At 43.4% G+C, this 26689-nt stretch overlaps 2 protein-coding genes across 2 annotated transcripts in view; both read right to left on the reverse strand.

Moving 5' to 3' along the window:
- hyou1 (hypoxia up-regulated 1) overlaps positions 1 to 1671 on the reverse strand; it is a 41814-nt gene extending 40143 nt beyond the window's left edge. Inside the window, exons 1-3 of the mRNA XM_089016657.1 lie at positions 1500 to 1671; positions 284 to 356; positions 67 to 160 (exon numbers count right to left, since the gene is read on the reverse strand). Coding sequence (XP_088872783.1) covers positions 67 to 160; positions 284 to 356; positions 1500 to 1502 — 170 coding nt within the window. The 5' untranslated portion in view covers positions 1503 to 1671. The remainder of the gene's footprint in view (positions 1 to 66; positions 161 to 283; positions 357 to 1499) is intronic.
- Positions 1672 to 18343: 16672 nt separating this feature from the next.
- vps11 (VPS11 core subunit of CORVET and HOPS complexes) overlaps positions 18344 to 26689 on the reverse strand; it is a 62667-nt gene continuing 54321 nt past the window's right edge. The window contains exon 16 of the mRNA XM_089016986.1: positions 18344 to 19012. Within this exon, the coding sequence (XP_088873112.1) occupies positions 18848 to 19012 (165 nt within the window). The 3' untranslated portion in view covers positions 18344 to 18847. The remainder of the gene's footprint in view (positions 19013 to 26689) is intronic.

Raw genomic sequence — 26689 nt, forward strand, 5'->3', positions numbered from 1 at the left:
TGAATGAGCGATTTAAATAAAAATATGCACATTTTGTGTCCGGTGTGAAAGCTTATTGCTACCCACTTGTTGAGAACAATCTCCATTGGCACACCAGGTTTAACAATCGCCATCTTCATCCATTCGCTCCCTACATCTATTGACATGACAGCCACAGCATCTGTAAAAGTATACCACAAATTATTCCATTAATATTTTTATTTACTGTACTTATATTTCAAACCTTGGAGCGTGCAGTGAAAACACAAGCCTGGACAAAATATAAAATATCTGCAGCTCATACCTGTGTGACAAGGCAACATTGCTAGACCAAGGCAGAATAAAGCAGTCAATAGCTTTCTCCAAACCATGACGAGCTGAAATGATAACAGATTAAATGTGGAATCAGTGACCATTTTTTTGATTAACCAATATTAACTCTTCTAAGATGTAGTTAACACATTCGCTGCCATTCCCAAATGGGTTCGGGAATTGAGAAGTTCGGCTTTTGTTTTGCTGGAGGACGAAGATCAAGCCCTGATCTATCTTGTATATGAATTTCAGAACTCTAGGCCAGACATGTCCAGCTCCAGTCCTGGAGGGCCACTATCCTCCCTGGTTTCCATCTGACCCGGCTGCAAGGCACCTGATTCGAATGATATTATATGATGTTATAGTTCAGATTCATTATGTTCAAAAAGCCCAGTTTGTCAAGTTATGTACCGTTACGTTCATCCTGTAACATCACAAGCGCACGTGTGACGCTACTGTTATGTCTCAAGCGTGCTGTTGATGCCTTGTTACTACCTCTTTGATGCTATGAGGTGAAAATGGTACAGTATGATGCTGTTAGTAAAACAAAGCCTGATGCGTGCGCGCACACACGCACACACCTCTAAGTGGTTCAAACACATGCACATATGTGTAAATAGATTATTTTTGTTCTGTGTGTCTGGTTTTGATGTTCTAAATCTAAGTAAATGTAGTTTTGTCATAGTCTTTTTTCTTTTGTTGTTTCATAGAAGTAAACAACTGTCCAGATGTTTGAGGTGTCACTCGAAGTTAAAAATATGGTCTTTGATCCCCTTTCTGCTTGAATTTGCTTCCATGCAGATAAAAAGCTAATTTTCTTGGCTTCTTGTTCAAAATCAGTGGTTTTGCTGAAACCAACTGATTTGAACAGCCCATATCTTCAGAACCAAATGAATTCGAAATGAACTTTTTTTTCTCATGAAAAAAAGAGTCTAAGGTTTCTAACGTATCGATTGTTTATGTAGCCCTAAAACTCAATATTCTGTGGGTCCGGCAATTTAAATACAAATAAACAAATAAAACTGCCACTGAAGTGTACAATTCTGCACATCGTCTGGCAGTGAACGAGTTATAAATGTTCAATTCAACTGCATGTATTCATAAAAACAACTATTTGAATCACAACCACGACTCGAAATTGACATCCTTCTGTTAGCTAGCAGGAGAGCATGGACAGCGACGCATGACTAACACCAACGTGAACTTACCATTTTGAGGATATATAATTGCAGACCAAATTAACAATACGCAACCCTCTTTCGCTTTTCCTCTGGTGTCCGATTACGACTTTTGATGCAATTTAGTTCTCTGTCTTTTAACAAATGACAGTTTAAGTCCAGTTTCACTTCATCAATTGGGCCCGGAACGCGGCGTCACCTCATTGGATCCACCGAAGTCGCAGCTTGCCGGGCGCAAAAAAAGTCAAGTTTAATATTGGAAAATACTATTTCCGGTTCCTAAAAGTAAAATAGTGTGGCGTTCGCGATGGGTGAGCTTCAAATGTCTATCCAGTTAGTTCAGTGTGCTAATAATGTTGGTCCCAAAATTTAAAAATAATGTCACTAAAGCGGCATATGTGCGAATGGTGATCATGTGCAATGTGTATATCCAAATAATAAGATTATGATAAGAATGGATTATCCATTATTAAACGAAAGCATTTCCATTTCATTATCTGGAAACGTTTTACGGCCCTCAATTGTGCTACCAGAAATGGAGTAATGTAATGTAGTGGAAGACATTCAAATGTATCTTGGTTTATATTAGTGTTGCATAGTTTTGTCCCTAAACTGAAATTGTCGTTACTGAAGCACAATATAGACGAGAGATAATTGGATGCAATGGCTGTTTATTTTCGACGACAAGGATAACAGTGGGCGGTCGTCTTTAAATGAAAGCCGTCAATTTTGTTCGTTGGAAACAGTTAGCAATCTTAATTTGAAAGACCAGTTCTTCTGATCCAACTGCAGCTTGATGTATTGGAGGAAAATCACCTCGATGTGCATTAAGACACGTCCCCCTTATGGTTCACCCACATTCTGGTGATTGGTCCACGTGCTGTGAATACAAACGTAAACACGCCCCTTTGGTTATTCTTCCACATCCAGAAATCGTACCTTGAAATACATTATCGTGGGGTACCACTCTAGTCTCTTCATTGTAATGTGCCGATCTATTGTTGTAGTACACAATACGTATGCACACGCGATGTAATTTGTCTTACTAACTGCAGTCGTCGGTATTTGCGCGTTATGTAGCAAGATACATATCTATTTCTCGTTTTGACGGCAACCGATAAAAGGAACATTTATTTTGAAATCTTGGATAAAGACTTTGACCAAACACGTTTTGCAACAATGGCGTTTGCATTTCAACGTAACGGCTGCCACCAATCATCAGCAGCAGTACAGTAATGTCAAAAACGCAGTTTCAGTGTCCTAGCACGTGCACTTATCCCAGGAGTAGCCTGCCAGGTCGCCATCTTGAATCGGGAGTCCTAGAAAACTGTTCCACGGAAAAAAGCTGCATTCGTGTGGATGGGAAATCTCTATTGTCCCATTCAAGACCCCAAAGCGATGCAGATAACTTGTTCATCACAACGCATTTTGACCTCCAGTAAATTTTTATAGTTTCATTAATTCAGCACAGCACGAAGAACAGCCTGGGAGATGTTCTGGAAAATAATTTCAAGAAAAGACTGAGAATCCTGTGCCAAAATATTGCCTCAAAATCAAGAAAATAACATATGTGATCGTTTTGATTGCTGTAGTAGTTGGCAATGGTTGCCCACTAAGAGAGGTGACGGGGCAGGAAGGTAAAATTCCCACCAGAGTTTGGCTTTAGCCAGAGATGCTTCTTTTCAACCAGCAGGGAATGCAGCTTCTGGATGCTAGCTTGTTTACCTGCCGGCTTGTTTACCTGCTGGTTGATTAGAAGTACCCAACATCTGTCAAAATGTTTTAGCATGCATTTCTTTATTGAGATAATCCATTCCAACATATCAAAATGCTGATTAGATAGGAGGATGATTGCACAGGTTTGCCTTAGGCCGGCCATTATAAAAGACCACTCTGGAATGTGCAGTTTTGCCTAATAGTGGAATTTTAAGGTGTCAGAAAAGCAGTGGGAAACTCGTAGTGAGACCACCATTTGCTTCAGACATATTAGCATGGAGTCGATCATGTTATTTATTGTGGCCTGCGGAATGTTGATCCACTCCCTTTTCAATGTCTCTGCCAGGTTACAGCCCAGTCAACAAAATTGGTTTGGCCCAGCTGCGGCCCACACACGGCCGGCTGCATACGCGGCCAGGTTACAGCAATGAATGACGGTCCAGAAGTGGCCCGGAAACCGCAATTTGGGCCGCATCCGGCCCGCAACAGAGCCACATTGAATTACCGACTGTGGCTCGATGCTGGGCCAGAACAGGCTCCTGATGTCAGCCTTAATTCAACCTTTTCTGAACCATTTCTTTCATGAGCCATATTTGACCCGTATTTTTTTTTTAAGTCAAAAACAATTGTTATAAAATTCTTTTATCGTCATAATTTGTGAAGCTTACACATAACTGCACATACACTGGAAAACTGCACTGTTCTTTATTTAACAGTGAACACAAGAGTCCAAACCGGAATGCATGTTGTTCTTGAACTGCAATGTTCCATCATTGTTGTACTCTCCGTGCCCTCTTTTCACCATCCAAAGCCAGATGTAGCCATCTTTTGATTGTGACATTGATTTGCTGGTCTCATGCTAGACTGTTAGGTCTCACAGCGGCTGTAAGAACTGTAAGAAAACACCGATGGACAGTGTGTTAGGAAAACAAACATTTGTACATGTCATTCCCCTTTCTACTTCCTTTCCTTTCCTCTTGCTTTAATAACTTTGCCGCTGTGAAATGTAAATATCTTCATTGCGAGATGAATAAAGGCCAATCCAGTGAATGATCAGTAAAAATAACCCTTGAAATTTCTCAGTCTGTTTGCGACAATGTGAGGTGGAATATTTGCCACCAAAAACTAAAGGTGAATCATTTAGAATTGAATAGTTTATTCTGAATTTGAATTATATAACATATAAAGTTGAGTGACTCAGGATGGATTTGTATGTTATAATCTTAATTATATTGAATAAGTTTATCTTAAGTGTACAATTTTAATTTGAAAAGGCCAGTTTTGAAAGTATTTGATCTTCACTGATAATTAAATTCTGTTTATTTTCATTTTCAGTCTTATGTGGGACGGGAGATATGAGATAATCTATTTTCATCAATGTATGCTCCAGCTTTGTGTTTGCTTTCAACATTTAGCTTGTAGTAGACATGCACATTCCACCATGACGTCCCTGATCCACTGCTGAAAAGGAGGCTGTGATCCTCTCCTCTTTCATCTAGAACTGCTTCATGTCACAAAGAGGGTACACAACGTGCTGAAGAATGAATGACTCTCTATGTCTTTGTGTTGTCATATTTGTTATTTAGTTTTTTTTTTTAACTTTAAGATGGTGCCGCTGTTATGTCCGGAGGAATGAGAGAGGAGAGTTGCTTTGTCAACGTGTTTATTGTGCCACCATCTTAGTCTACCTGCGGTCGTGACGTCACCGCTGCTTTTCGACCTGTCGCAACATTCTGTAGCAGTGTGACATATGCTACAGCCGCGAGAGTGGCTGCCTTTCCAGCAGCTTCCTTTCCTCTTCCTTTCATAACTTTGCTGCTGTGTTACTTCCGGGTAGAGTGAACGCTGCGGCGAATGGCTGCGGCGAATGGCTGCGGCGAATGACTGCGGCGAATGACTGCGGCGAATGGCTGCGGTGAATGGCTGCGGCGAATGGCTGCGGCGAATGGCCGCCGCGAATGGCGGCCGCGAATGACCGCCGCGAATGACCGCCGCGAATGACCGCCGCGAATGACCGCCGCGAATGACTGTCGCTGCTCACCCGCACAAATAAAAATCCAGTGCTGAGAAATGAAATGTATTATTATTATTATTATTGTGCTTCCATTCCAAACAGAGGTTCGTTGTACTGATGGTTAATTCTTTAATGTGATTTCACCTGCATGCTGAATCACCAACGACACCACCACTGTAGAACACTTTGCCCGCTTTCTGTCTGAAATAGAAGTTTTGGTCTTTGTCCTTTTTATCTTTTCCTTGCTCAACAGTACAGCGATAAAGCATGTCCATTCTCGCCGTCTTCTCAGTAAAATGAAACTTAAATAACAAAGCACGAAAAGCAAAACCTGCACCGGAAGCGACAACAACCCAACGCAATGTCAAGAAAATAAAGCACAGCCATCTGCTGGTCAACTACGGGACAGCAGTTATAAACAAATGCATCAGCTGTATTTACACTCCCACTAATTACACGGTGATTCTTGAACCCTTTACAATGTGTGTGTATATATATATATATATATACTATTAAACAAAAAGACTGCAGTGCATTGTCTACCCTGCGTCTAGCAATAGAACTGTTTTGAGTCTAGCCCTCACTACATAATGTGGCAGAAATTTGCTTTTGCCTCTTTCTGTGCTGATTCTTGGACTATCTTCATCCCTTTTTTAGGTTTCATAACATCCTTTTCTTTGTTAGAAATGTCTTCTGTCTCAGTTTTCTTGACTTCTTAGCTTCTTCAGAATGGTATTTCTCTTCTTTTGGAGGTTTCAGTGTGTTCTTCAGACATTTCATTGGCTAGATCAGGGGTGGGCAAACTTTTTGACTCGCGGGCCGCATTGGGTTCTAAAATTTGACAGAGGGGCCGGGCCAGGAGCATTTGGAGGGAGTGTTTGGGCCGGAAATACTCTGAACAAGTTATGTCCATAATTTATAAAATCACTTCAAATGACTTTGACTGAGCATATTTTACAAAGATTCCACAGCATATAGCTATAGTTTACGTTCTAAGACTTGCGCTGAATATTCATGAAGTCTTGTTTTCGAGTTGATGACGATCCCCATGTGACGTCACGTTTGGACCGCCCCTGACCGAGAAAGCGACATACAATGCATTTTGGGTACTTTGTTTGGTCTGAAAACTTCGTGTTGATCCGTGTTGATGGCGAAATTAGAAGGAAAACACATAAATAACGCCATGGTGAATCATTGTGTGTTGCACCAAGACAACTATTTGATATTCGCTGACATAAATTCCCAGCTGACAAATCAACCCATTTCCAACGGAGCTTGGGCGCAATCTTCTGCATTTTTTGGGTGCTACATTGCTGTCATTGACGGCTCGAATTGATATGGGAGGACTCCTTGAATCAATTGCAAACATTTATGCTTTGCTCTTTAGAACTATTTGAATCACATTCATAACTGGATGAGTAACAAGAAAACATCTTCCATTGTTTTGATTCTCGAGCAAGTCAAGATGTCTTGGCGTGACGTCACGAACAAGGGGGCGGGACCTTCTGAAACTGGCCATTTCCGGATTCATTTTGAAGTCATTTTATTGGTGCTTTTCATTTAACTAAAAATATCAGCCTGCCTGATTTGGGTATTTTAGATGCTATAAAACGTTTTTCTGATGTCAGTGGGAAACAAAAACAAAAAATGTTGCCGGTTGTCCTTTAAATGTAGTGTGTACAAACCTCATAGCACAGTAAGAACACTACAACCCAATTTATTAACTGTCTTTCAAATGTGAAAAATATCCCTGATCAGTTAATAAATTTGTCTCAAGGAATATGGCGTTTACATACTATTTCGCAGATACTTGGAGGAGGAAATGGAAATAGATTAAAATAACATGCACTGTGATTTATCAAGATTGCGTCTGTTTTTAATAAGTTTCAATCGAAGGGGCAAAGTTAATAAATTAACATTTATTGAAAAATGGAATCACTTTCAACATTCAAAACATATTATTACACAACGAAATATTCAAGCTCAATAATACCTACTTATGTTAAATTCCGCCAAATCATAGAAGTCCAAGATGGCGCCCGAGTAGGCAGCCTCAGCAAGTGCTCTCATGAGCCTTGCTTTTCTTGGTTGTTTTTGTCTTGTTTTGTGTTTTCTTTTGTCACTTTGTGTTGTTGTGCATCGTGTGGAACGGATACAGATTGTTTTTCAGCATTTTTGACCACGACATTCATCAAGGAGGAGACTGTGCTGAGCGGTTGCGCCTTTTCGGCAGCATGAATATGCCAGTACTGTTTTTGAATGGGAGGAATGTTGGTGCCTTTCGACTGCCATCGCTGGACACCAAAGGGGCCATTGTGCTTTTTTGCGCCTGTAATGGGCAGCATCTTCACAGCCCCGCTTTGTTCAGTGGAAGGTCAGTGCTGTTGGACAGTCTGCGGTTGGATGGGTGCATGGCTTGAGGAACCCGCGATAAGAAGAAAGGAGCGTCAGCGCAGAGCGCCGATGCGTATGTGGAACTGTTGCGGCTTGGAATTGAAGCAGATTTATGTGGAACAGGAGATGTGAGACAATCTCTTTTCGTCAATGGATGCTACAGCTGCGTGTTTGCTTTCAACATTTAGCTTGTAGTTGACATGCACATTCCACCATGATGTCCCTGATCCACTGGTGGAAAGACGCTTTGATCCTCTCCACTTTCATCTAGAACTGTTTCATGTCATCACAAAGAGGGTACAGCAAGTCCTGAAGAATGAATGTCTCTCTGTGTCTTTGGATTGTCATATTGTCTCTATGCTGTCATATTATTTGTTATTTACTTTTTTTTTTGTTCTTTTGACTTCAAGACGGCGCCGCGAGAGTGGCTGCCTTTCCAGCAGCTCATGTATTTCGTTTTTCTACTTTCATTCCTTTCATCACTTTGCTGCTGTGAAATGTAAATTTCTCCACTGTGAGACTAATAAAGGCATATCCAATCCAATCCAATCCAATCCAATCCAATCCAATCCAATGGTTTGTCCTGACCGCGCGCTCAACAAACTCCTCACTGACGCCCTCGCCTACACGCACAAACAAAACACGTGTACCGTCGCCGAGCACACAAACTTAGACTACCTGCAGTTGAAATTTGCATACTCGGCACGGCAGCCAATCAGAAGCCTGCTTCTTTCTTCCGGACTTTCGCTAGCGTTATAAAGTCGTGCAATTGCATATAATTTTCCAAAATAGATGCACAGAACCTCAGCCCAGAAGAAAGATTCAAAAGAAGCTAACAAGATGTGATGCTACAAAACGTAAATTTATATTAAACCGTGACTGTAAAGTGTACGTGAGACTCAGTGACGTGCGGTGAGGTTCATGGCTGGTGAGGCACTGACGTCATTACAGTCAGATTTACAAACATATGAACGCTACAGAGTAGCTTATTCACCATTTGTTTGGCAACGGTTAACGTGTGTTGTTTAAAATGTCTTGTCCGTATTTTTTATATAAACCGTAGCATAGAAAAAAATAATTAAAAAACATTATCGTGTTACCTTCACTTATAAATGAAGTCAAAGTCTGTCTCAATGAGATCACTGCCAGTGAAGAAAGTCGTCCTTGATCAGTCCAGTTCCGGCTGTATGTTTTCAGTCTTTTGTGCTGAGAATCTGTAATCACCAGCGCCCCCTGTCATGAGGCAGGAGAACTGTGTGCCTCACCTATGCACACAGTTTTTATCAAAATAAAATAAAATAAACACTGTAGTACAGTGTTTATAATGTACAGTGACTGTACATTATATAAACCAGCTAAACTGTAGAAATTGAGTTCATATACTAAAAGTTTTTGAACACTTTAATAGCGATATGCATAGGGACAGCAATGCGGCCTCACTGCAGACCAAGCCAGCATAGTTCGCATAGTGATTGCGCAATCCATGGTGAGGCTCAGCCGGCTGGTGCCTCACCGCGAGTCTCTACCTAGTATTTGAACGGTAAATGTAAAAATTCTGCGATTTTGAAAAAAAAATCCAAAAATGGTGCAGTTAAATGGAAAAGAATTTTAAGTACAAATCACTAAATAAATATAACTGTTTAATTTATTTTTCATTTGATATTTCCATGATGACAGGTGAGGCACGGCCTCACCTGCCTCCACTGACTGCACGTCACTGGTGAGACTTATGAAAGGGGCTTAGTGGCTCGTAGGAAGTAATGCAAACGTTGCATTGTGCACCACAATGACAATCGACTACTGCAGCAAAATCTACAGCCATGCACATTTACCGTAAATTAAGCAAGGTAGCATTTGTAGTCGGTGCATTCTTGATAAAAAAAAAAGCTTTATACTTTGTGACAATGTTTTTTAATGTCATTAGTTGTCTCTTTGTGCTTCAAGTTGTGAAAAATGGGACAGGCAATTTTTCAGTTACCTGCCTTGTTGTTCGCTAACTTTTTGTGAGTGAGTTTTAGACACTGTTTGTACTATAATTTGGGCAAATTCGGCGGGCCAGATTAAAAAGCCTAACGGGCCGTATGTGGCCCGCGGGCCGTAGTTTGCCCGTGTCTGGGCTAGATGCTCTATGTGTGGCCAAGATCTCGCTGTTTTACTAGTGGGGACATGAGATCTGTTTGTTGGAATGTATTCCTGAGTGTAGCTTACCGGGAGCTTGATCTTGGTTTGAGACTTCACACCTCTCACTTGTAGACGTGTCACCTTGGCTTCTGCTGCGCTGAGCTTTTTGAGTTCCTATAACCGTTCAACTTCTCTCCTTTTCTCCTCTAGCATTGTTTTCCTATCAACACTTTCTGCAATGAACAGAGCTCTTTGCATTCTCTGCTTCGTTTTCAGCTCTCCGTGTTTCATCTTGCAGATCCAGTCTTCGGATTTCTTCTTCTTGTTCACTAATTTCTTTCATGACTCTGAGAGCTTCTCTTCATGCTGCTGCTTCAGCTGCAGCATGTCTTGCATCTTGGGATACATATGAAGACTGCTTAGAGTTCATGGTGTGTGCAGATAAGGAGACATTGAAGAGTGTAGTCTCAAACACTGATTCATTGTCTGGCCAAGATGAGATTTCTGACCGCTGTGCCCTTTTATTGGCAGTTTGGGTGAGTGCTTTGCATGTGTCATTTAATGGGTTTATTTTGATCGTTCGTCCCTGATTCATTGCTTCTACGGGCGTTGATGGCAGAGGATGGTTAAATCATCAGGAAGCCAGGTGTTGAACAGAAAGTTGGTTTAATCTTGAAGAGAGCGGCACATCGCGGCCAAGGAGGAGGCATGGAGAGGAGAGAGAAAGACGAACTGCAATGGGAGAGCATTTATACGGCGCACAGTGTGTGACGCGATAGGATGTGACGTAATGTAGATGCGACATCATGTAAAGGGAAGGCAGGATATGACGTATCAGGAAGTCCAAAATGTAAACAAAGAATACAGAGCAATGTTTAGAGATGTTTGTATAGCAAATTACTCCAACATCTCCCCCCTGACGAACATATCTAACATCGGTGGAGGTGAACAGAAAGAAGAAAGAAAAAATAAAACAAAATCACAAAATAGAACAATCACAATGGAAACAATATCAAATTAAATCCAGGATGATGATCCAACATGGCGCCGCGAATGGCAGCCTCGGTCACATGCTCCCTAGTATTGTTCCTGGTTTTGTCATTTTCATTTGTTTTTTGCGACCCTTCGCGACTCAGTTACACGAGGGAAGAGTTACTGAGCATTGGGGAATCCACTCTTGGACTATTTTCACCGACATACCAAAATCTACAAGGTTTTTCGGGGCTGCTTGCGAGCGGCGTAGCAGCTCTGTACGGAGCTTTGAGACGCCGGCGTAGGAGGGGTAAGCGAGCCAGCGTGCTCGTCAAGCTATGGCAGCGTGGATTTCGAACGCCCCTCCCATCGATCCACCTCGCTAATCTACGCTCACGACCAAACAAGATGGACGAACTTCTTCTCACAAAAACCAATAAAACATTTGCACGCTCTGCTTCGCTGTGCTTCACTGAGACCTGGCTCAGTGACCGCCACCCGGATTCCGCGCTACACCTACCCGGCTTCCGTCTCCGCGACACGGAGCAATCGGGGAAATCCAAAGGTGGTGGACTATGCTTCTACATCAACGAAGAATGGTGCACCGATGTCACGATGCTCGACGCACACTGCAGCCCTGGCTTGGAATCGCTGTCTCTCAACTGCAAGCCATTCTACTCGCCACGTGAGTTCGCTTCCTTTATTCTCGTCGCCGTGTACATCGCGCCACAAGCTAATGCTAACACGTGTATACAAACGCTAGCGGACCATGTAAAACAACTCGAACTAAAATATCCAGAGTCGCCCCTGATCATTTTGGGCGATTTTAATCAAACGCGTCTAAACCGTGAACTTCCCAAATATAAGCAGCATATTGACTGTTTCAGCAGAGAAGGAAACATTCTAGATCACTGTTACACAGCACTCAAAGGCGCATACCGGTCTGTTGCGCATGCAGAATTGGGGCTTTCTGACCACTATTTAATCCACTTAATTCCCACATACAGACAGAAACTCAAATGTGTAAAACCGGTAGTCAAGACAGTTAAAAAACGGACTGATGAAGCAAAGTTAGCGCTACAAGAATGCTTAGACTGCACTGATTGGAGCGTCTTTGAAACTTCAACGGGCACATTGGATGAATACACAGACACTGTAACATCATACATCAGTTTCTGTGAGGACATGTGTGTACCAACAAAGTCCTTCCGCTCATTCAACAACAACAAGCCATGGGCCACTCCCAAACTCAGGCAGCTTAGGAAAGAGAAAGAGTCCGCATTTACAAGCGGCGATCGAGCGCTTTACAAACTCGCCCGAAACAGATTGACAAAGGAAATTAACATCGCAAAGAAGAGTTATGTGGAGAGGCTTAACAAACAATTCTCCGCTAACGACTCTGCATCGTTGTGGAATGGCCTGAAAGCAATAACAAATTATCGTTTACCATCATCCCAAGCAGTGTACAACAATGGTCTGGCTGATGATCTTAATACATTCTTTTGCCGATTTGAAAAGGGAACCCCCATTTCCCTCATATGCCCACCATTACCAGAAACTACCGTATCTCCGCCCTCTGCCCTACAGATCCATGAACTGGACGTGAGACGGTTCTTCAATCAGCAGAAGATCAAGAAAGCTGCGGGACCTGACAGTGTCCCCCTCCTGCCTGAAAGTCTGCGCTGACCAGCTGGCTCCAGTCTTCACACGAATCTTCAACAGATCCCTGGAGCAGTGTGAAGTCCCATCCTGCTTCAAACAGTCTACTATCGTCCCAGTTCCAAAGAAACCAACACCCTCGGGATTGAACGATTATAGACCTGTTGCTCTGACGTCTGTGGTCATGAAGTCCTTTGAACACCTCGTGCTGAACCACCTAAAGAACATCACCGGACCTCCGCTAGATCCTCTTCAGTTTGCCTACCGGGCAAACAGGTCTGTGGAGGATGCAGTCAACATCGGACTGCACCACATCCTCGACCACCTCGACAACACAGGAACCTACGCAAGGATCCTGTTTGTGGACTACAGCTCTGCGTTCAATACCATCATCCCAGAACTCCTCATCCCCAAACTTCTCCAACTTGGAGTGTCCCCTACGATCTGATGATTCTGATTCTGATTAAAGTCGTGTCATTCACTACAACAGTCAAATATTCATGGCATCGTGGATGGTGATCGCCAGGACGATGAGGAGGAACGAAATTGTTTGTAGCATTTGTCGCAAGCAGGCCCAAGGGTGTGATACAGATGAGCTGGTGACTGGGAAAAGGTGTGTGATCTGTCGACGCGGCTCCAGTGACGTGCATCGGGAATCTTCTTGACGAACGATGTCCTCGCGAATCCAGATGAAGCTTGTGGCTGCTAAGACGGCTAGCACCTCCGCAACCGGTCCATCCCACGTTGGTGTGGTCCACGTCATTCCCTTCAGACCGCAGCTCCGTCCTGTGGAGAACAAAAAAAAGACGTGTCATTCTACACATCAGACTTTCTTGGAGTTTCTTTTCCTATCAAAGTCTGTCTGTACCGCGTAAATAACTCTGGCTTCTTTCAAATGGCAAGCCATATACAAAACAAAGTTTAGCTCAATCTAACAAAACTAATCCTACAATTTTATAAAGTCTCTCTTTGACTTTGTCATTCTATACCATTACCATTTCATTTTGCATTCGCCCAAATCAGGATTTCAAAATTACTCGTCCCGATCGCAGACAAAAATATTGGAATACTGACTTCAAGGTGGTCAATTCTATTAGTGAAAACACTTTATCCAATCTAACAAAACACTTTACTTTTGCCTTCAAATTCACTCAAGTTTGGCTTCTGTTTATTCATTTGTTTGTTGTCTTATTTATTTGTTCACTCGGTCTAATTTGCCTGCCTATTTAATTTCATTTTTGTTTCAAGTGCACGGTATTCATCAAAGAGCTATGGGAAAAAAACAGTGTTATATCTTTCATGAAGACATGAAGACTTCATGGTTGGACAGGTTTCCCAATGAGACAAGATAGTCGTCTGCATGGCACCCCCGTCGAGTCCTCTTGTAACGACAAGGAAGCCTCTCGTCCTGTGAAAAAAGAGAGAACTGGGCGGCAGAATTACATGCGGCAGGAACAATGTTTTTTTTCACAATACGTTTATGTTAACGCAACCCTTATTTATTTTATTTCCGTTTATCTACCAATTCGGCAAACAAATCAATTTGATCCTAGAATGTGGCTGTGAATTTGCCCCCACCCCTTTAGGGCAGAGAAGAAGGAGGAGGAGGAGTGGGCTGCCCGCTCTCTCTGGGCAGCCCCCCTGCCCCCCGTCCCTTTGTTACAGCGAATCTCACACCCAAGGAACCCAGCTGTCAACGTATACGCTCAAACAACGCGCACATACACACACAAATACAATGCACGCACATACACGAAATCACACAATGAAACGCACAAAAGGGACACACAAAACGCACAAACGCCCCCCTCAGCCGACCCCTCTCTGTCCCCACGGGCTGCCCTCGGAAACCCCGCAGCACTGCAACGCTAGCAATGCTGACAATGTGCTAGTGTTGGTGAATGCATTAATGTTACGGTAATCCATGATCTCTTGCAGCTGCAATTAAACAAAAAAAGAACACATAATCATCCGGCTCCAAATTAATAAATCAATTTGTCGCCAGCCCTCGCGCGTGGGTCTCAGTCTTAAATTCTATCGTCCACCGAGCGCACGGAAACCGACCCCATAATCCGTACAAGCATTATAGAGTTTAGCGTAGTAAGTCTACACCCACAGAGCTTGGCTAGTATTGGTCTACCTTACCACATTCACCCGCCCTCAAACTCACCGATGCGCAGATTAACCGTAGTTAGAATTCTTTTGGCCGAAAGAATTCCACAATACATTCAATCAAAACATAGCTGCATGCTAGCGGTGCCACTCACCCGTGAAAATTTCCTGAGCGAGGACACCAAGAAGGGAGGGACGGCCCACTCTTTCCAAACACTCTCGAAAGAAAGAGAGCTTCGTTAACTGGAAGCAACCACAGGGCCCACTCCTCCCACCCTCTCGAAGCCATCAGCTAGGACCCGAAGTTTTCCGGCACCCATAATAATGGGTTTAGTTTGATCGTTCGTCCCTGATTCATTGCTTCTACGGGCGTTGATGGCAGAGGATGGTTAAATTATCAGGAAGCCAGGTGTTGAACAGAAAGTTCGTTTAATCTTGAAGAGAGCGGAGACATTGCGGTGTCGGCTAAGGAGGAAGCATGGAGAGAGAGCGATAGATGGAATGGGAGAGCATTTATATGGCGCACAGGGTGTGACGCGATAGGATGTGAGGTAATGTAGATGCGACATCATGTAAGGGAAGGCAGGATATGACGTATCAGGAAGTCCAAAATGTAAACAAAGATCAGAAAACGATGTTTAGAGATGTTTGTATAGCGAATTACCCCAACAGTTTAAACTATCATAACTTTCTTAATTTTTTCGCAGATCTTAACGAGTAACAGAAACACAAGAAAAGATTCAAAATATAAATTAGCAAATATCAATGATCGAATGCAGGCAGATTTTCGTCAGAAATAAAAAATGGCTGTCACTGAATACTAGGAAAGAAGCTCGTGAGCTCTAGAAATATATATGCTCATGCGTCTGTCTGCTTGAAACTTGGAAGTTATGGAGAAAAATATATATTCTACCACTTCTATGAGTTATAAAAATACAACTTACTCACCCCTACAAACTGTAGTGTTAGCAAAAAGAGCGTAAACTTCAATCATTTTTTTCCTCGTTTTTCGTTGTATTCAGAAATTTCAAGAACCAGCATGGCGGGAAACGTGTAATGCGTCATCATAAGCTGCATAGCTTGGAAAGTCCCTCGAAAAACGATTACGTACTTCACAAATATGCAATGATATACGACAGTGAACCGGCACAGAGTGCGCCGGTTCACTGGACAGAAACAATCGCGGTGGAATGTAGCGTACCTACGAAAACTGTTGGCATGGGTCTAATGAAAAACCAGTATCAACTTTTTTTTCACGTCAAGAAAACAGTAACGCCCCTGAGCCAATCAGGATTCACTGTTAAAAAAAGCACTATAAAAATAGTCTGCGAAACAGCGAAGCCGCGGTAGGTGAAGCATGATATAGATCACTGTAATAATAACCCATGTGATAGGGGGGCGGGGCTTGGGTGACATCATTGCTGGGAACCAGTCAAGCTACAGCCATGTAAAAAAACCTCTGAATCATTTGGCTTTTTTTTCTGAACTTTTTTTCCCCTCAAAAAAAAAAAATCAGTGATGCACTGAAACCGCGATAAGTGAACCGCGAGTGTATGATTTCAAGAAAATGTCAGAATGTATTCTTTAAAATAAGAAAAAAAGGCCCTCATCCTCCCTCAAAACTTGCAACATCTGCGTTGCATGATGAAGCTGCACATTTCACAATGGCCCTTTATTGTGGCAAGTCTAAGGAACATTGGTGCAATAATCCTGCTGTCATATCAGTAGATTCATGTGCCACAACTGTGAGATGAATGGATGGATTAACTTGTCAGAGTTTATGTTTTTACCTAATAGAGCTTTGAATAATCTCCAAATGTTTTTGACACCGATCACAAAACTGAATGCCACTCAACAGCAGTTTACATTTAGTCCATAAAGAACCATGCAACTTGGGAACACAGAGTGGTGGTGGAAAGGAATGATGAGAAAATGAAGCTGTACTTTTGCTTCGTGAACCAGTTGTAATTTTTGGCTCTTTAAGATTGATTGGATTAACCTTTATTCATCTCGCAGTGGGGAAATTTACATTTTAGCCGCAAAGTTGTGAAAGGAAGAAGAAAGAAAAGAAAGTAGAAAAGAAAATAAAGGAGCTGATGGAGACGCAGCCACTCTCGCGCCGCCATCTTGAAGTCAAAAGAACAAAAAAAAATAATATGACAACACAAAGCACAGAGAGTCATTCATTCTTAAGCACTTTCTGTACCCTCTTTGTTACATGAGGCAGTCCTAGACGAAAAAGGAGAAGATCAAAGTGTCCTTTTCATCAGTGGATCAGGGACATCATCGTGGAATGTGCATGTCTACTGCAAGCTAAATGTTGAAAGCAAATAAAAAGCTGTAGCATTGAGGAAAAGAGATTGTCGCACATCTCATGTCCCATGTAAACGTTCATCTTTAAAATTACTCCTTCAAATTCACGTGTGATTAGAGTTAGAGGTGTCGTGTTAGAGACCTCCCATCTGTCATTTACTACAGCAATCAGATTGAGAAAATATACAGTGATACCTTGGCTTACGAATTTAATTGGTTCCCAGACGGAGTGTGTAAGAAAAGTGTGTATCCCAAACATTAATTTCCTATAGGAAACCATTTCAACGAGAATAATCCGTTACCAGGTCCCCATAAAACATAATTTTCCACAAACTACACAAAATATACCTTATCTTATGTATAATAAATGTGCTGTTGTATTGTAATTAAAGAAATAAACTGTACAGTATAATAAAGTCGTTTTATATACCTTTGTGATGGTCGTTGATGGCTTGATGCAATGGCGTGGTTTCATCAGAATTAAACACTTGATGAGGAACGTAGTCGCCTTCTTCCACCATCTTGAGGAATGATTCCTTGTGCTTTATCGTCAGAACTGGCTGCCTCACCATGACGAATGACACTCTGAATCCCTGTACGACGCTTAAAGTTCTCGAACCATCCGTGGCTATCCTTGAAACCATCAATGGATGACGAACATCCAGGTTGCCTCTTGACGATATCCGAGTGAATTTGCCGTGCTTTCTCTGCGATTATTTTACCTAGTTCCTCATCAATTGTGTTCTGTTTAGCTGCGTTGATAGCTTTTTGCATCATGTGTACAGATGGCTTGTGCGGGTTATTTGTGGAGCCTGATTGATGGGATATTTTAACCATGCAGTCTATACTCTGCCTTTGAACTATCACTAAAGTTGAAACGAGTCCAAATGTCAGTTTTCTATCCATTTTTTTCACTCTCTGTCGTCGGCCTATTTTAATTTGCAGCTCTGTGTTTCTGTAACCCCCTCCCCCCGCCCCTCACTTCTGCGTTCTTGACCAGTCATGTGCGGGTTTAACCGAAGACTGGGGGCGGGGAATAGAGGACAAAAAAGTCAGCTGCCATTTCCTTGTTTGGAGAACGGGCTTGTTCACGGACGACACTCATTGTGCTCCGTGTCTATCCCGAAAAATAGTTCATATGCCAAGATTAAATTCTCGTGAATTTAACGTTCGTAAACCGAAAAGTTCGTGAGCCAAGGCGTTCGCAAGCCGAGGTATCACTGTATTTTACTAAAGTTTTGCATGAGGATTTTTTTTCAGTGGAGGACTAAATTCATCCGTCAAATAAAAAATAAAAAGTGAGATGTGGTAATTACTGATGAACCACTAAATAAGGAACTTTTAAAAACCACCAAGCAAAGGAATTCAGGAAAGGTAATGAGCAGAAACGAGGCCAACAGGCTCAAGAAGGCCAAAAAAGAAATTGAGGATAGATCTTTGTCCGAGGACACACCATGGAAAAACGTGTCCTGACAGACAATATTTTAAAACTTTTAAATATACCATCATTCTCATCTTGACCGGTTTCATTTTTTAAACTAATAGTATTGAACCATAAGTGAAAAGCCATGTATGATATTCAGTAGTTGGTTTTATTACATCTGGAATGTATATATTTTTTGCTAGATTTACATTATTTCTGTGACCACGACATTTTTTTCCAAGTAAATATATATTACTAATATTGCCAACATTAGCATCTTTTGCAAATTTCCCCATTAAAATCAGAAAAAGATTCTGATTCAACAGTTGGCCCACAAATTTGCCTTTAACAGACACCAGTTTTCCATATACTGTATTTACAACACAGTTTTTTTTTTAATCTGTCATATCATGTATTTATTGAAACACAAACCAGATACGGAACGAGAGTAAGTTCTCTACAAGTACTGAAAGAAGTAGAAGGGATCGATGTAAAATGGTGTTCTAAAGAGCAAGACATGATTGAGAAACACTGCAGAGGAAACCTGGACGTAGATACAGTTAAACCACAGATTAATAACGACAGATACAAATCACGAAGACTATTATTTTCTTTTTTGAGCAGCACTTTTTGGTGACAATGAGTATGACCATCTTAGCAGTTCCTCTTGGTCCGAATGAGAAGATCTCTCTGCAAATTCAGTTCAAGATTCCCAACAGGTTTGCTGCCAGGTGGGTCCGTAAGAAGAGTGAGTTTGTTAAAAACTCCTCGGCCAAAGTAGTCAGCCACCACAGAGAATCCATCGTGAGAGCTCTGTAACTAAAAACCAAAAGACCAAAACAGCTTATATTTTCCTCCAATAACATCCACATACTGACATAAAGTAGACATCTTAAACAATGGGTAAATGTGCTTTCGCTTGCAAAGTACTTTTCTGCCTTTGGTATGTAAAGTGCCAAAGATTATTCTCTCATTTACCGACTGATGACACATCAGGAGTAACAGGGGGTTCTGTATATTGCTCAAGGACACTTCGATATAGTCGCAAATGTAAAGGTTTGGAAACGATCACTCTACCACTGAGCCCTGCCACCTACAATTTAGCTTACATTTGAAAATACAATACTGTCTGTATAAATGTTAAACACTGACTTAACTAAAAGTTCATGCAGTGTGTGCATTGTTCTATACTGGTTGAATATCAGAAGGATTAGATATTATGGTTATGATTTATAAAAAAAAATATGCGGGTTGATTTGTAAGAACTTCAACACATTGGATGAGAGTTCTGTGTACTGTAAAGTGACAAACTGGATTGTACCGTATTTTCCGAACAATAAGCAGCACATAAAAGTGTTAGATTCTCTGAAAATTTCCTTATAATCTGATGCGCCTTATACAAGGTGTCTATATTCGCCATTGAGATTTTTTCCCGTTAGTCTGTTCCTATACCTTCTAGCTGTGATTATTATCAAGAAACAATTTAAACCTAAAAGGGTTTTGCCTGACACTAATTGACTGACATACATACATACGTACATACATACGTACGTACATACATACATACATACATACATACATACATACATCCATACATACATACATACATACACACACACGTAACATCCGAGTTACGACCTGGTTCCGTTCCGACAAAACAGTCGTAAGTCAAACGGTCGTAAATCGAAAAGCATTCAAAATGGCTGACGCGAGGTTTATACGACAATGTCAATCTGTTATTTGTAAGCAACAGAACGAAATGTCTCATGGAGGCAGCGGCGGCGACCGTGAGCCCGACGCGGCGTTGGTGTCGCGGCAATCCCACACGCCCGAGCGCCGACACCAACCGACGCCTGTTGCAACCACTCGTCTGGTTTGTGGGGCTCCGACCAACACAGGCACGACTGTCACCATTACCTTCCAGGCTCTCTCCAGCTCCTCTCTGAGCCCTTGGTATTTCTCGATTTTCTCATGTTCCTTCTTTCTGATGTTTCCATCACTCGGGACAGCTACATCCACGACAACGGTTTTCATTTACCCTTTATCTATGACCATGATATCTGGTTGGTTGGCCATCACCATCTTGTCAGTCTGTATCAGGAAGTCCCACAGGATATTTCCTCTGTCATTCTCTACTACCATGAGAGGTGTTTCCCATTTTGACATTCCAGTCCATACTCCGCACAGATGTTTCGGTAGACTATGCCAGCAACCTGGTTATGGCGCTCCGTGTAGGCTTTCCCTGCCAGCATCTTACACCCTGCAGTTATGTGTTGGATTGTCTCAGGTGCCTCTTTGCACAACCTACACCTTGGATCTTATCTGGTGTGGTATATCCGTACCTCTATGGCTCTGGTGTTCGGGGCCTGCTCTTGAGCAGCCAGGATGAGTGCCTCTGTGCTGTCCTTTAGGCCAGCCCTCTCTAGCCACTGATAGGACTTCTTGAGATCAGCCACTTCAGTTATGGTTCGGTGGTACATCGCGTGTAGGGGCTTTTCCTCCCATGATTGTACTTCTTCCAGCACCTCATCCTCTGTTCCCCGTTGTCTGAGACATTCTCTGAGTACATTATCCGTTGGAGCCTTTTCTTTGATGTATTCATTGAGCTTGGATGTTTCATCCTGGACAGTTGCTCTCACACTCACTAGTCCCCGGCCTCCTTCCTTACGGCTTGTGTACAATCGCAGGGTGCTGGACTTGGGATGGAACCCTCCAAGCATGGTGAGGAGTTTTCGGGTCTTAACATCCGTGGTCTGAATCTCTTCCTTTGGCCACTTTATTATTCCTGCAGGGTATCTGATCACTGGCAGGGCATAGCTGTTTATTGCCCGGGTCTTGTTCTTGCCATTGAGCTGGCTTCTCAGGACTTGCCTCACCCGCTGGAGGTATTTGGTCGTAGCCGCTTTCCTTGTTGGGAGTTCGAGGATGCCATATGCCTGTGGTATACCGAGGTACTTGTAGCTGTTTTCAATTTCTGCTATTGTTCCTTCAGGGAGTGAGACCGCTTCAGCGTGGACTACCTTGCCCCTCTTAGTCACCATCACTTAGAACCATAAATTTCTCCAGCCCGAATGACATCCCGATGTCATTGCTCTAGATCCTGGTTGTGTGGATCAGGGGAGTCTATGTCCCTTTCGCTCTTAGCATACAGCTTTATGTCATCCATGTAGACGAGGTGAATAATTGTAGCTCCATTTCTGAGGCGGTATCCATAGCCTGTCCTGGCGATTATTTGGCTGAGGGGGTTCAGTCCTGTGCAGAACAGCAGTGGGGAGAATGCACCTTGGTATATGCCACATTTGTTGCATATACCTTATACAACTATATTTGTTGACCTTATACAACTGCAAGCATTCAGTAATCCATGTGTGTGGCATCGAGTCATATGCTTTCTTGTAATCAATCCAGGCTGTGTACAGGTTGGTATGTCGGGACCTGCAGCCTTGTGCGACTGTTCTGTCAACCAGCAGCTGATGTTTGGCACCTCTAGTAATTCTAACAATGCCTTTCTATGCTTTGCTCATGTATTGATCCATGTGTCCACTTATCTTAGCCGCAATGATGCCTGACATGAGCTTCCATGTTGTGGAGAGACAGGTTATTGACCAATAGTTGGAAGGAACTGCACCCTTTGAGGAATCCTTCATGATGAGGATTGTTCGCCCTTTGGTTAGCCATCCTGGGTGAGTCCCATCCATCAGCAACTGGTTCATTTGTGCTGCTAGGCGCTCGTGGAGTGCTATGAGTTTCTTTAGCCAGTAGGTGTGGACCATATCCTGGCCTGGTGCCGTCAGGTTTTTCATACCTGAGACTCTTCCTTGTATATCTGCCGCTGTGTTGGTAACTGGGTTCTGTTCAGGGAGGTTGCTGTGCTCCTCTTTCAGAGTCACCAGCCATTGTGCACTGCTGTTATGTGCGACCTCCTTCTCCCATATGCCTTTCCAGTATCTTTCAGTTTCTAGCCTTGGAGGGTCTGCTCTGCTGTTAAAACCCTGCCACTGAGCGTACACTTTGGCCGGTTGTGTTGCGAACAGCCGGTTTATTCTTCTGGCCTCATTCTCTTTCGTGTACCTCTTTAGGCGACTGGACAAGGGCTGGAGCCTTTGTTTGGCAGTTTCGAGTGCTTCAGGTATGGTGATCTGCATTTACCTCTTGGGGATTGGCCTTTTATTCACACCTCTCTTGGTCTCCGTCAATTGACGGCCTCCTTCCTTACGGCTTGAATCTCTTCCTTTGGCCACCTTATTATCCCCTGCAGGAATAATAAGGTGGCCAAAGGAAGAGATTCAGACCACGGATGTTAAGACCCAAAAACACCTCACCATGCATGGAGGGTTCCATCCCAAGTCCAGCACCATGAGACTGTACACACGCCGTAAGGAAGGAGGCCGGGGACTAGTGAGTGTGAAAGCCACTGTCCAGGATGAAACATCCAAGCTCAATGAATACATCAAAGAGAAGGCTCCGAGGGATGATGTACTCAGAGAATGTCTCAGACATTGGGGAACAGAGGATGAGGTGCTGGAAGAGGAGCAATCATGGCAGGAAAAGCCCCTACACGGGATGTACCACCGAACCATAGCAGAAGTGGCTGATCTCAAGAAGTCCTATCAGTGGCTAGAGAGGGCTGACATAAAGGACAGCACAGAGGCACTCATCCTGGCTGCTCAAGAGCAGGCCCTGAACACCAGAGCCATAGAGGCACAGATATACCACACCAGGCAAGACCCAAGGTGTAGATTGTGCAAAGAGGCACCTGAGACAATCCACACATAATTGCAGCGTGTAAGATGCTGGCAGGGAAAGCCTACATGGAGCGCCATAACCAGGTGGCTGGCTTTAGCTTTGACTTTGAGAAACAGACTGACAGATGCTAATGGCCAACTAACCAGATATCATGGTCATAGATAAAGGGCAAAGGAGAGCCGTTGTCGTGGATGTAGCGGTCCAGAGTGATGGAAACATCAGAAAGAAGGAACATGAGAAAACCGAGAAATACCTAGGGCTCAGAAAGGAGCTGGAGAGAGCCTGGAAGGTAAAGGTGACAGTCGTGCCTGTGGTGGTCGGAGCACTCGAGGCAGTGACCCCCAAACACGACGCGTGGTTGCAACAGATCCCGAGAACAACATCGGATATCTCGGTCCAGAAAAGCGGAGTGCTGGGAACAGCACGGATACTGCGCAGAACCCTCAAGCTTCCTGTTTTATATATATATATATATATATAGTAAAGTCTCGTTTTATCAATATCGGTGATATCGATAGTACTGCTTATTACGATACTATTTCTATGAACGCAAGGAGAAAATTTACATGCCGCAGGTTCGGATATATCGATAGTCCGGTTATATCGATATTTTTTTCGACTCCAGAGAATATCGATATAACGAGACTTTACTGTAATTTCAACTTTTTTAACAAATAAAAAACTGAAAAGTGGGGCGTGCAATATTATTCGGCCCCTTTACTTTCAGTGCAGCAAACTCACTTCAGAAGTTCAGTGAGGATCTCCGAATCCAATGTTGTCCTAACTGACTGATGATGATAAATAGAATCCACCAATATGTAACCAAGTCTCCGTATAAATGCACCTGCTCTGTGATAGTCTCAGGGTTCTGTTTGAAGTGCAGAGAGCATCATGCCCTCATGACTGTTGTAAACAAGCTGCAAACCCAGTTCCCCAACGCATTGTTCATCATCTCAGGGGACTTCAATCACATTTCCCTGAAATCCGCAATCCCAACATTCACACAATATGTAACTTGTGCCACCAGAGACATTAACATATTGGACTTACTCGACTCAAATGACTTACCCCTGCCCCCTCTCGGAAGAGCAGACCACAATATGGTATATCTCCAGCCTGTGTACAAACCCCTTGTCCAGAGGCAACCAGCTGTGACCCTCACGGTCATAAGATGGTCCACAGAAGCTGAAGAACCTCTGCGGGACTGTTTTGACTCAAAGCAGGGGGGAGCTCTTCACTGAGATTCATGTGGAGGATATTGACTCACTCACCGACACCATCACAGACTACATAAACTTTTGTGAACAAAACATCGTACCCACCCGGACTGTGAGGTGTTTTTCCAACAACAAACCATGGATTAATCCCGACATAAAAGCCCTCCTGAAGGAAAAGAAAAGGGCTTTTGTGTCGGGCAACAAAGAGGAATTGAAGGCTGTGCAGATCCACCTGAGGAGGAAGATCAGAGAGGGGAAGAAGGCCTACAGGATGAAAATGGAGGTGCAGCTGCAAGACAGCAATGTCGCTGGTGTCTGGAAGCTAGTAGCTGTTTTCAGGCAACAGCTACAGACCGGTGGCGCTGACGTCTCACCTGATGAAGAAAGACGCTGTAGAGACTCGTCTTCGCCCACCTGCGACCGCTGGCAAGCTCATCGCAAGACCCGCTACAGTTTGCCTACCAGCCCAGCATCGGTTTGGACCACGCCATCATCTACCTCCTCCACTCGGCGTTGCTGCACCTGGAGAATGCTGGGAGCACGGTGAGGATTACGTTCTTTGATTTCTCCAGTGCCTTCAACACCATCCAGCCAAATCTCCTGGGGGACAAGCTGCGGCATGCCGGAGTCGACCACCACCTCACATTCTGGATTACAGATTACCTCACAAACAGGCCACAGTACGTGAGGGTCAAGAACTGTGAGTCGGACAGGCTTCTCTGCAGCACCGGAGCGTCGCAGGGGACAGTCCTGGCTCCATTCCTGTTCACCCTCTATACCTCGGACTTCAACTACAACACCCCAACCTGCCACCTTCAGAAGTTCTCTGACGACTCAGATATTGTCGACCTCATTACAGAGGGAAACGATCGGGAGTACAGGGGACTGACAAACGACTTTGTGGACTGCTGCCAGCAGAATCACCTCCAGATCAACACCGGGAAAACCAAGGATCTGGAAGTGGATTTCTGCAGGAAACAATCCTCACCTGCACCGTTGAACATCCAGGGTTCAGACATTGAGAGGGTGACCTCCTACAAGTACCTGGGTGTTACTCTCAACAATAATAAACTGGACTGGACTACAAACATGGATGCCCTAATCAAAAAGGGACAAGTCGCCACTTCGTACTCAGGAAACTGAGGTCTTTTGGGGTTCAGGGGTCCCTCTTAAAGACTTTCTATGACTCTGTGGTGGCTTCAGCCATCCACTATGGAATTGTCTGCTGGTCAGGCAGCATCACAACCCGGGACAAGAAAAGACTGGAGCGCCTCGTCAGGAGGGCCAGTTCTGTCCTGGCTGCTCGCTGGATTCTCTGGAGGAGGTGGGCAACAGACAGACGCTAGGTAAACTAAAAGCTATGATGGACAGCCCCTCCCACTCCCTCCTGCCCACCCTGATAGCACTGGGTAGCTCCTTCAGCCAGAGACTATTACACCCGTGCTACAAGAAGGAGAGGTACCACCGTTCGTTCCTATCAACTGCTGTCAGGCTTCGCAATTCTCAATGATCACATGTGGAAAAAAAACTGGACACTTGTAGATATGGGTTGATGCAATACAGCTACATATATCAATATGCCTTTCTTGATACTTGAACTATGTACAGTTTTTTTATGAAACGGATTTGCACATTTACATTTGCACAGTATATAGTATCTTGTTTTCTATCCTTTCACCCCATCCCCTTTCCGTTCCTCCAAACTTTCTTCTCAAACAAGGAAAAAAACTGATCAGAGATGCAGCCAAGAGGCCCTTGATCACTCTGGATGAACTGCAGAGATCTACAGCTGAGGTGGGAGAGTCTGTCCATAGGACAACAATCGATTGTACACTGCACAAACCTGGCCTTTATGGTGGAGTGAAAAGAAGAAAGCCATTTCTCAAAGATATCCATAAATAGTCTCGTTTAAAATTTGCCACAAGCTACCTGGGAGACACACCAACCATGTTGAAGAAGGTGCTCTGGTCAGATGAAACCAAAATGGAACTTTTTGGCCACAATGCAAAACCATATATTTGGCGAAAAATCAACACAGCTCATCACCCTGAACACACCATCTTCACTGTCAAACATGGTGGTGGCAGCATCATGGTTTGTGCCTGCTTTTCTTCAGCAGGGACAGGGAAGATGGTTAAAATTGACGGAAAGATGGATGGAGCCAAATACAGGAACATTCTGGAAGAAAACCTGTTGGTATCTGCACAAGACCTGAGACTGGGCTCCGTCTTTATCTTCCAACAGGACAATGATCCAAAACATAAAGCCAAATCTACAATGGAATGGTTCAAAAATAAACATACCCAGGTGTTATAATGGCCTAGTCAAAGTCCAGACCTGACTCCAATTAAGAATCTGTGGAAAAAGCTGAAGACTGCTGTTCACAAACACTCTCCATCCGACTCAGCTATTGTTGGCCTCATTACAGAGGGAGACAATAGGGAGTACAGGGGCCTGACAAAGGACTTTGTGGACTGGTGCCAGCAGAATCACCTCCAGATCAACACCGGGAAAACCAAGGAGCTGGTGGTGG

This window comes from Hippocampus bargibanti, linkage group LG16 (genome assembly GCF_051943395.1).
Source record: "Hippocampus bargibanti isolate YZ-2025 linkage group LG16, ASM5194339v1, whole genome shotgun sequence".
NCBI lineage: Eukaryota > Metazoa > Chordata > Actinopteri > Syngnathiformes > Syngnathidae > Hippocampus > Hippocampus bargibanti.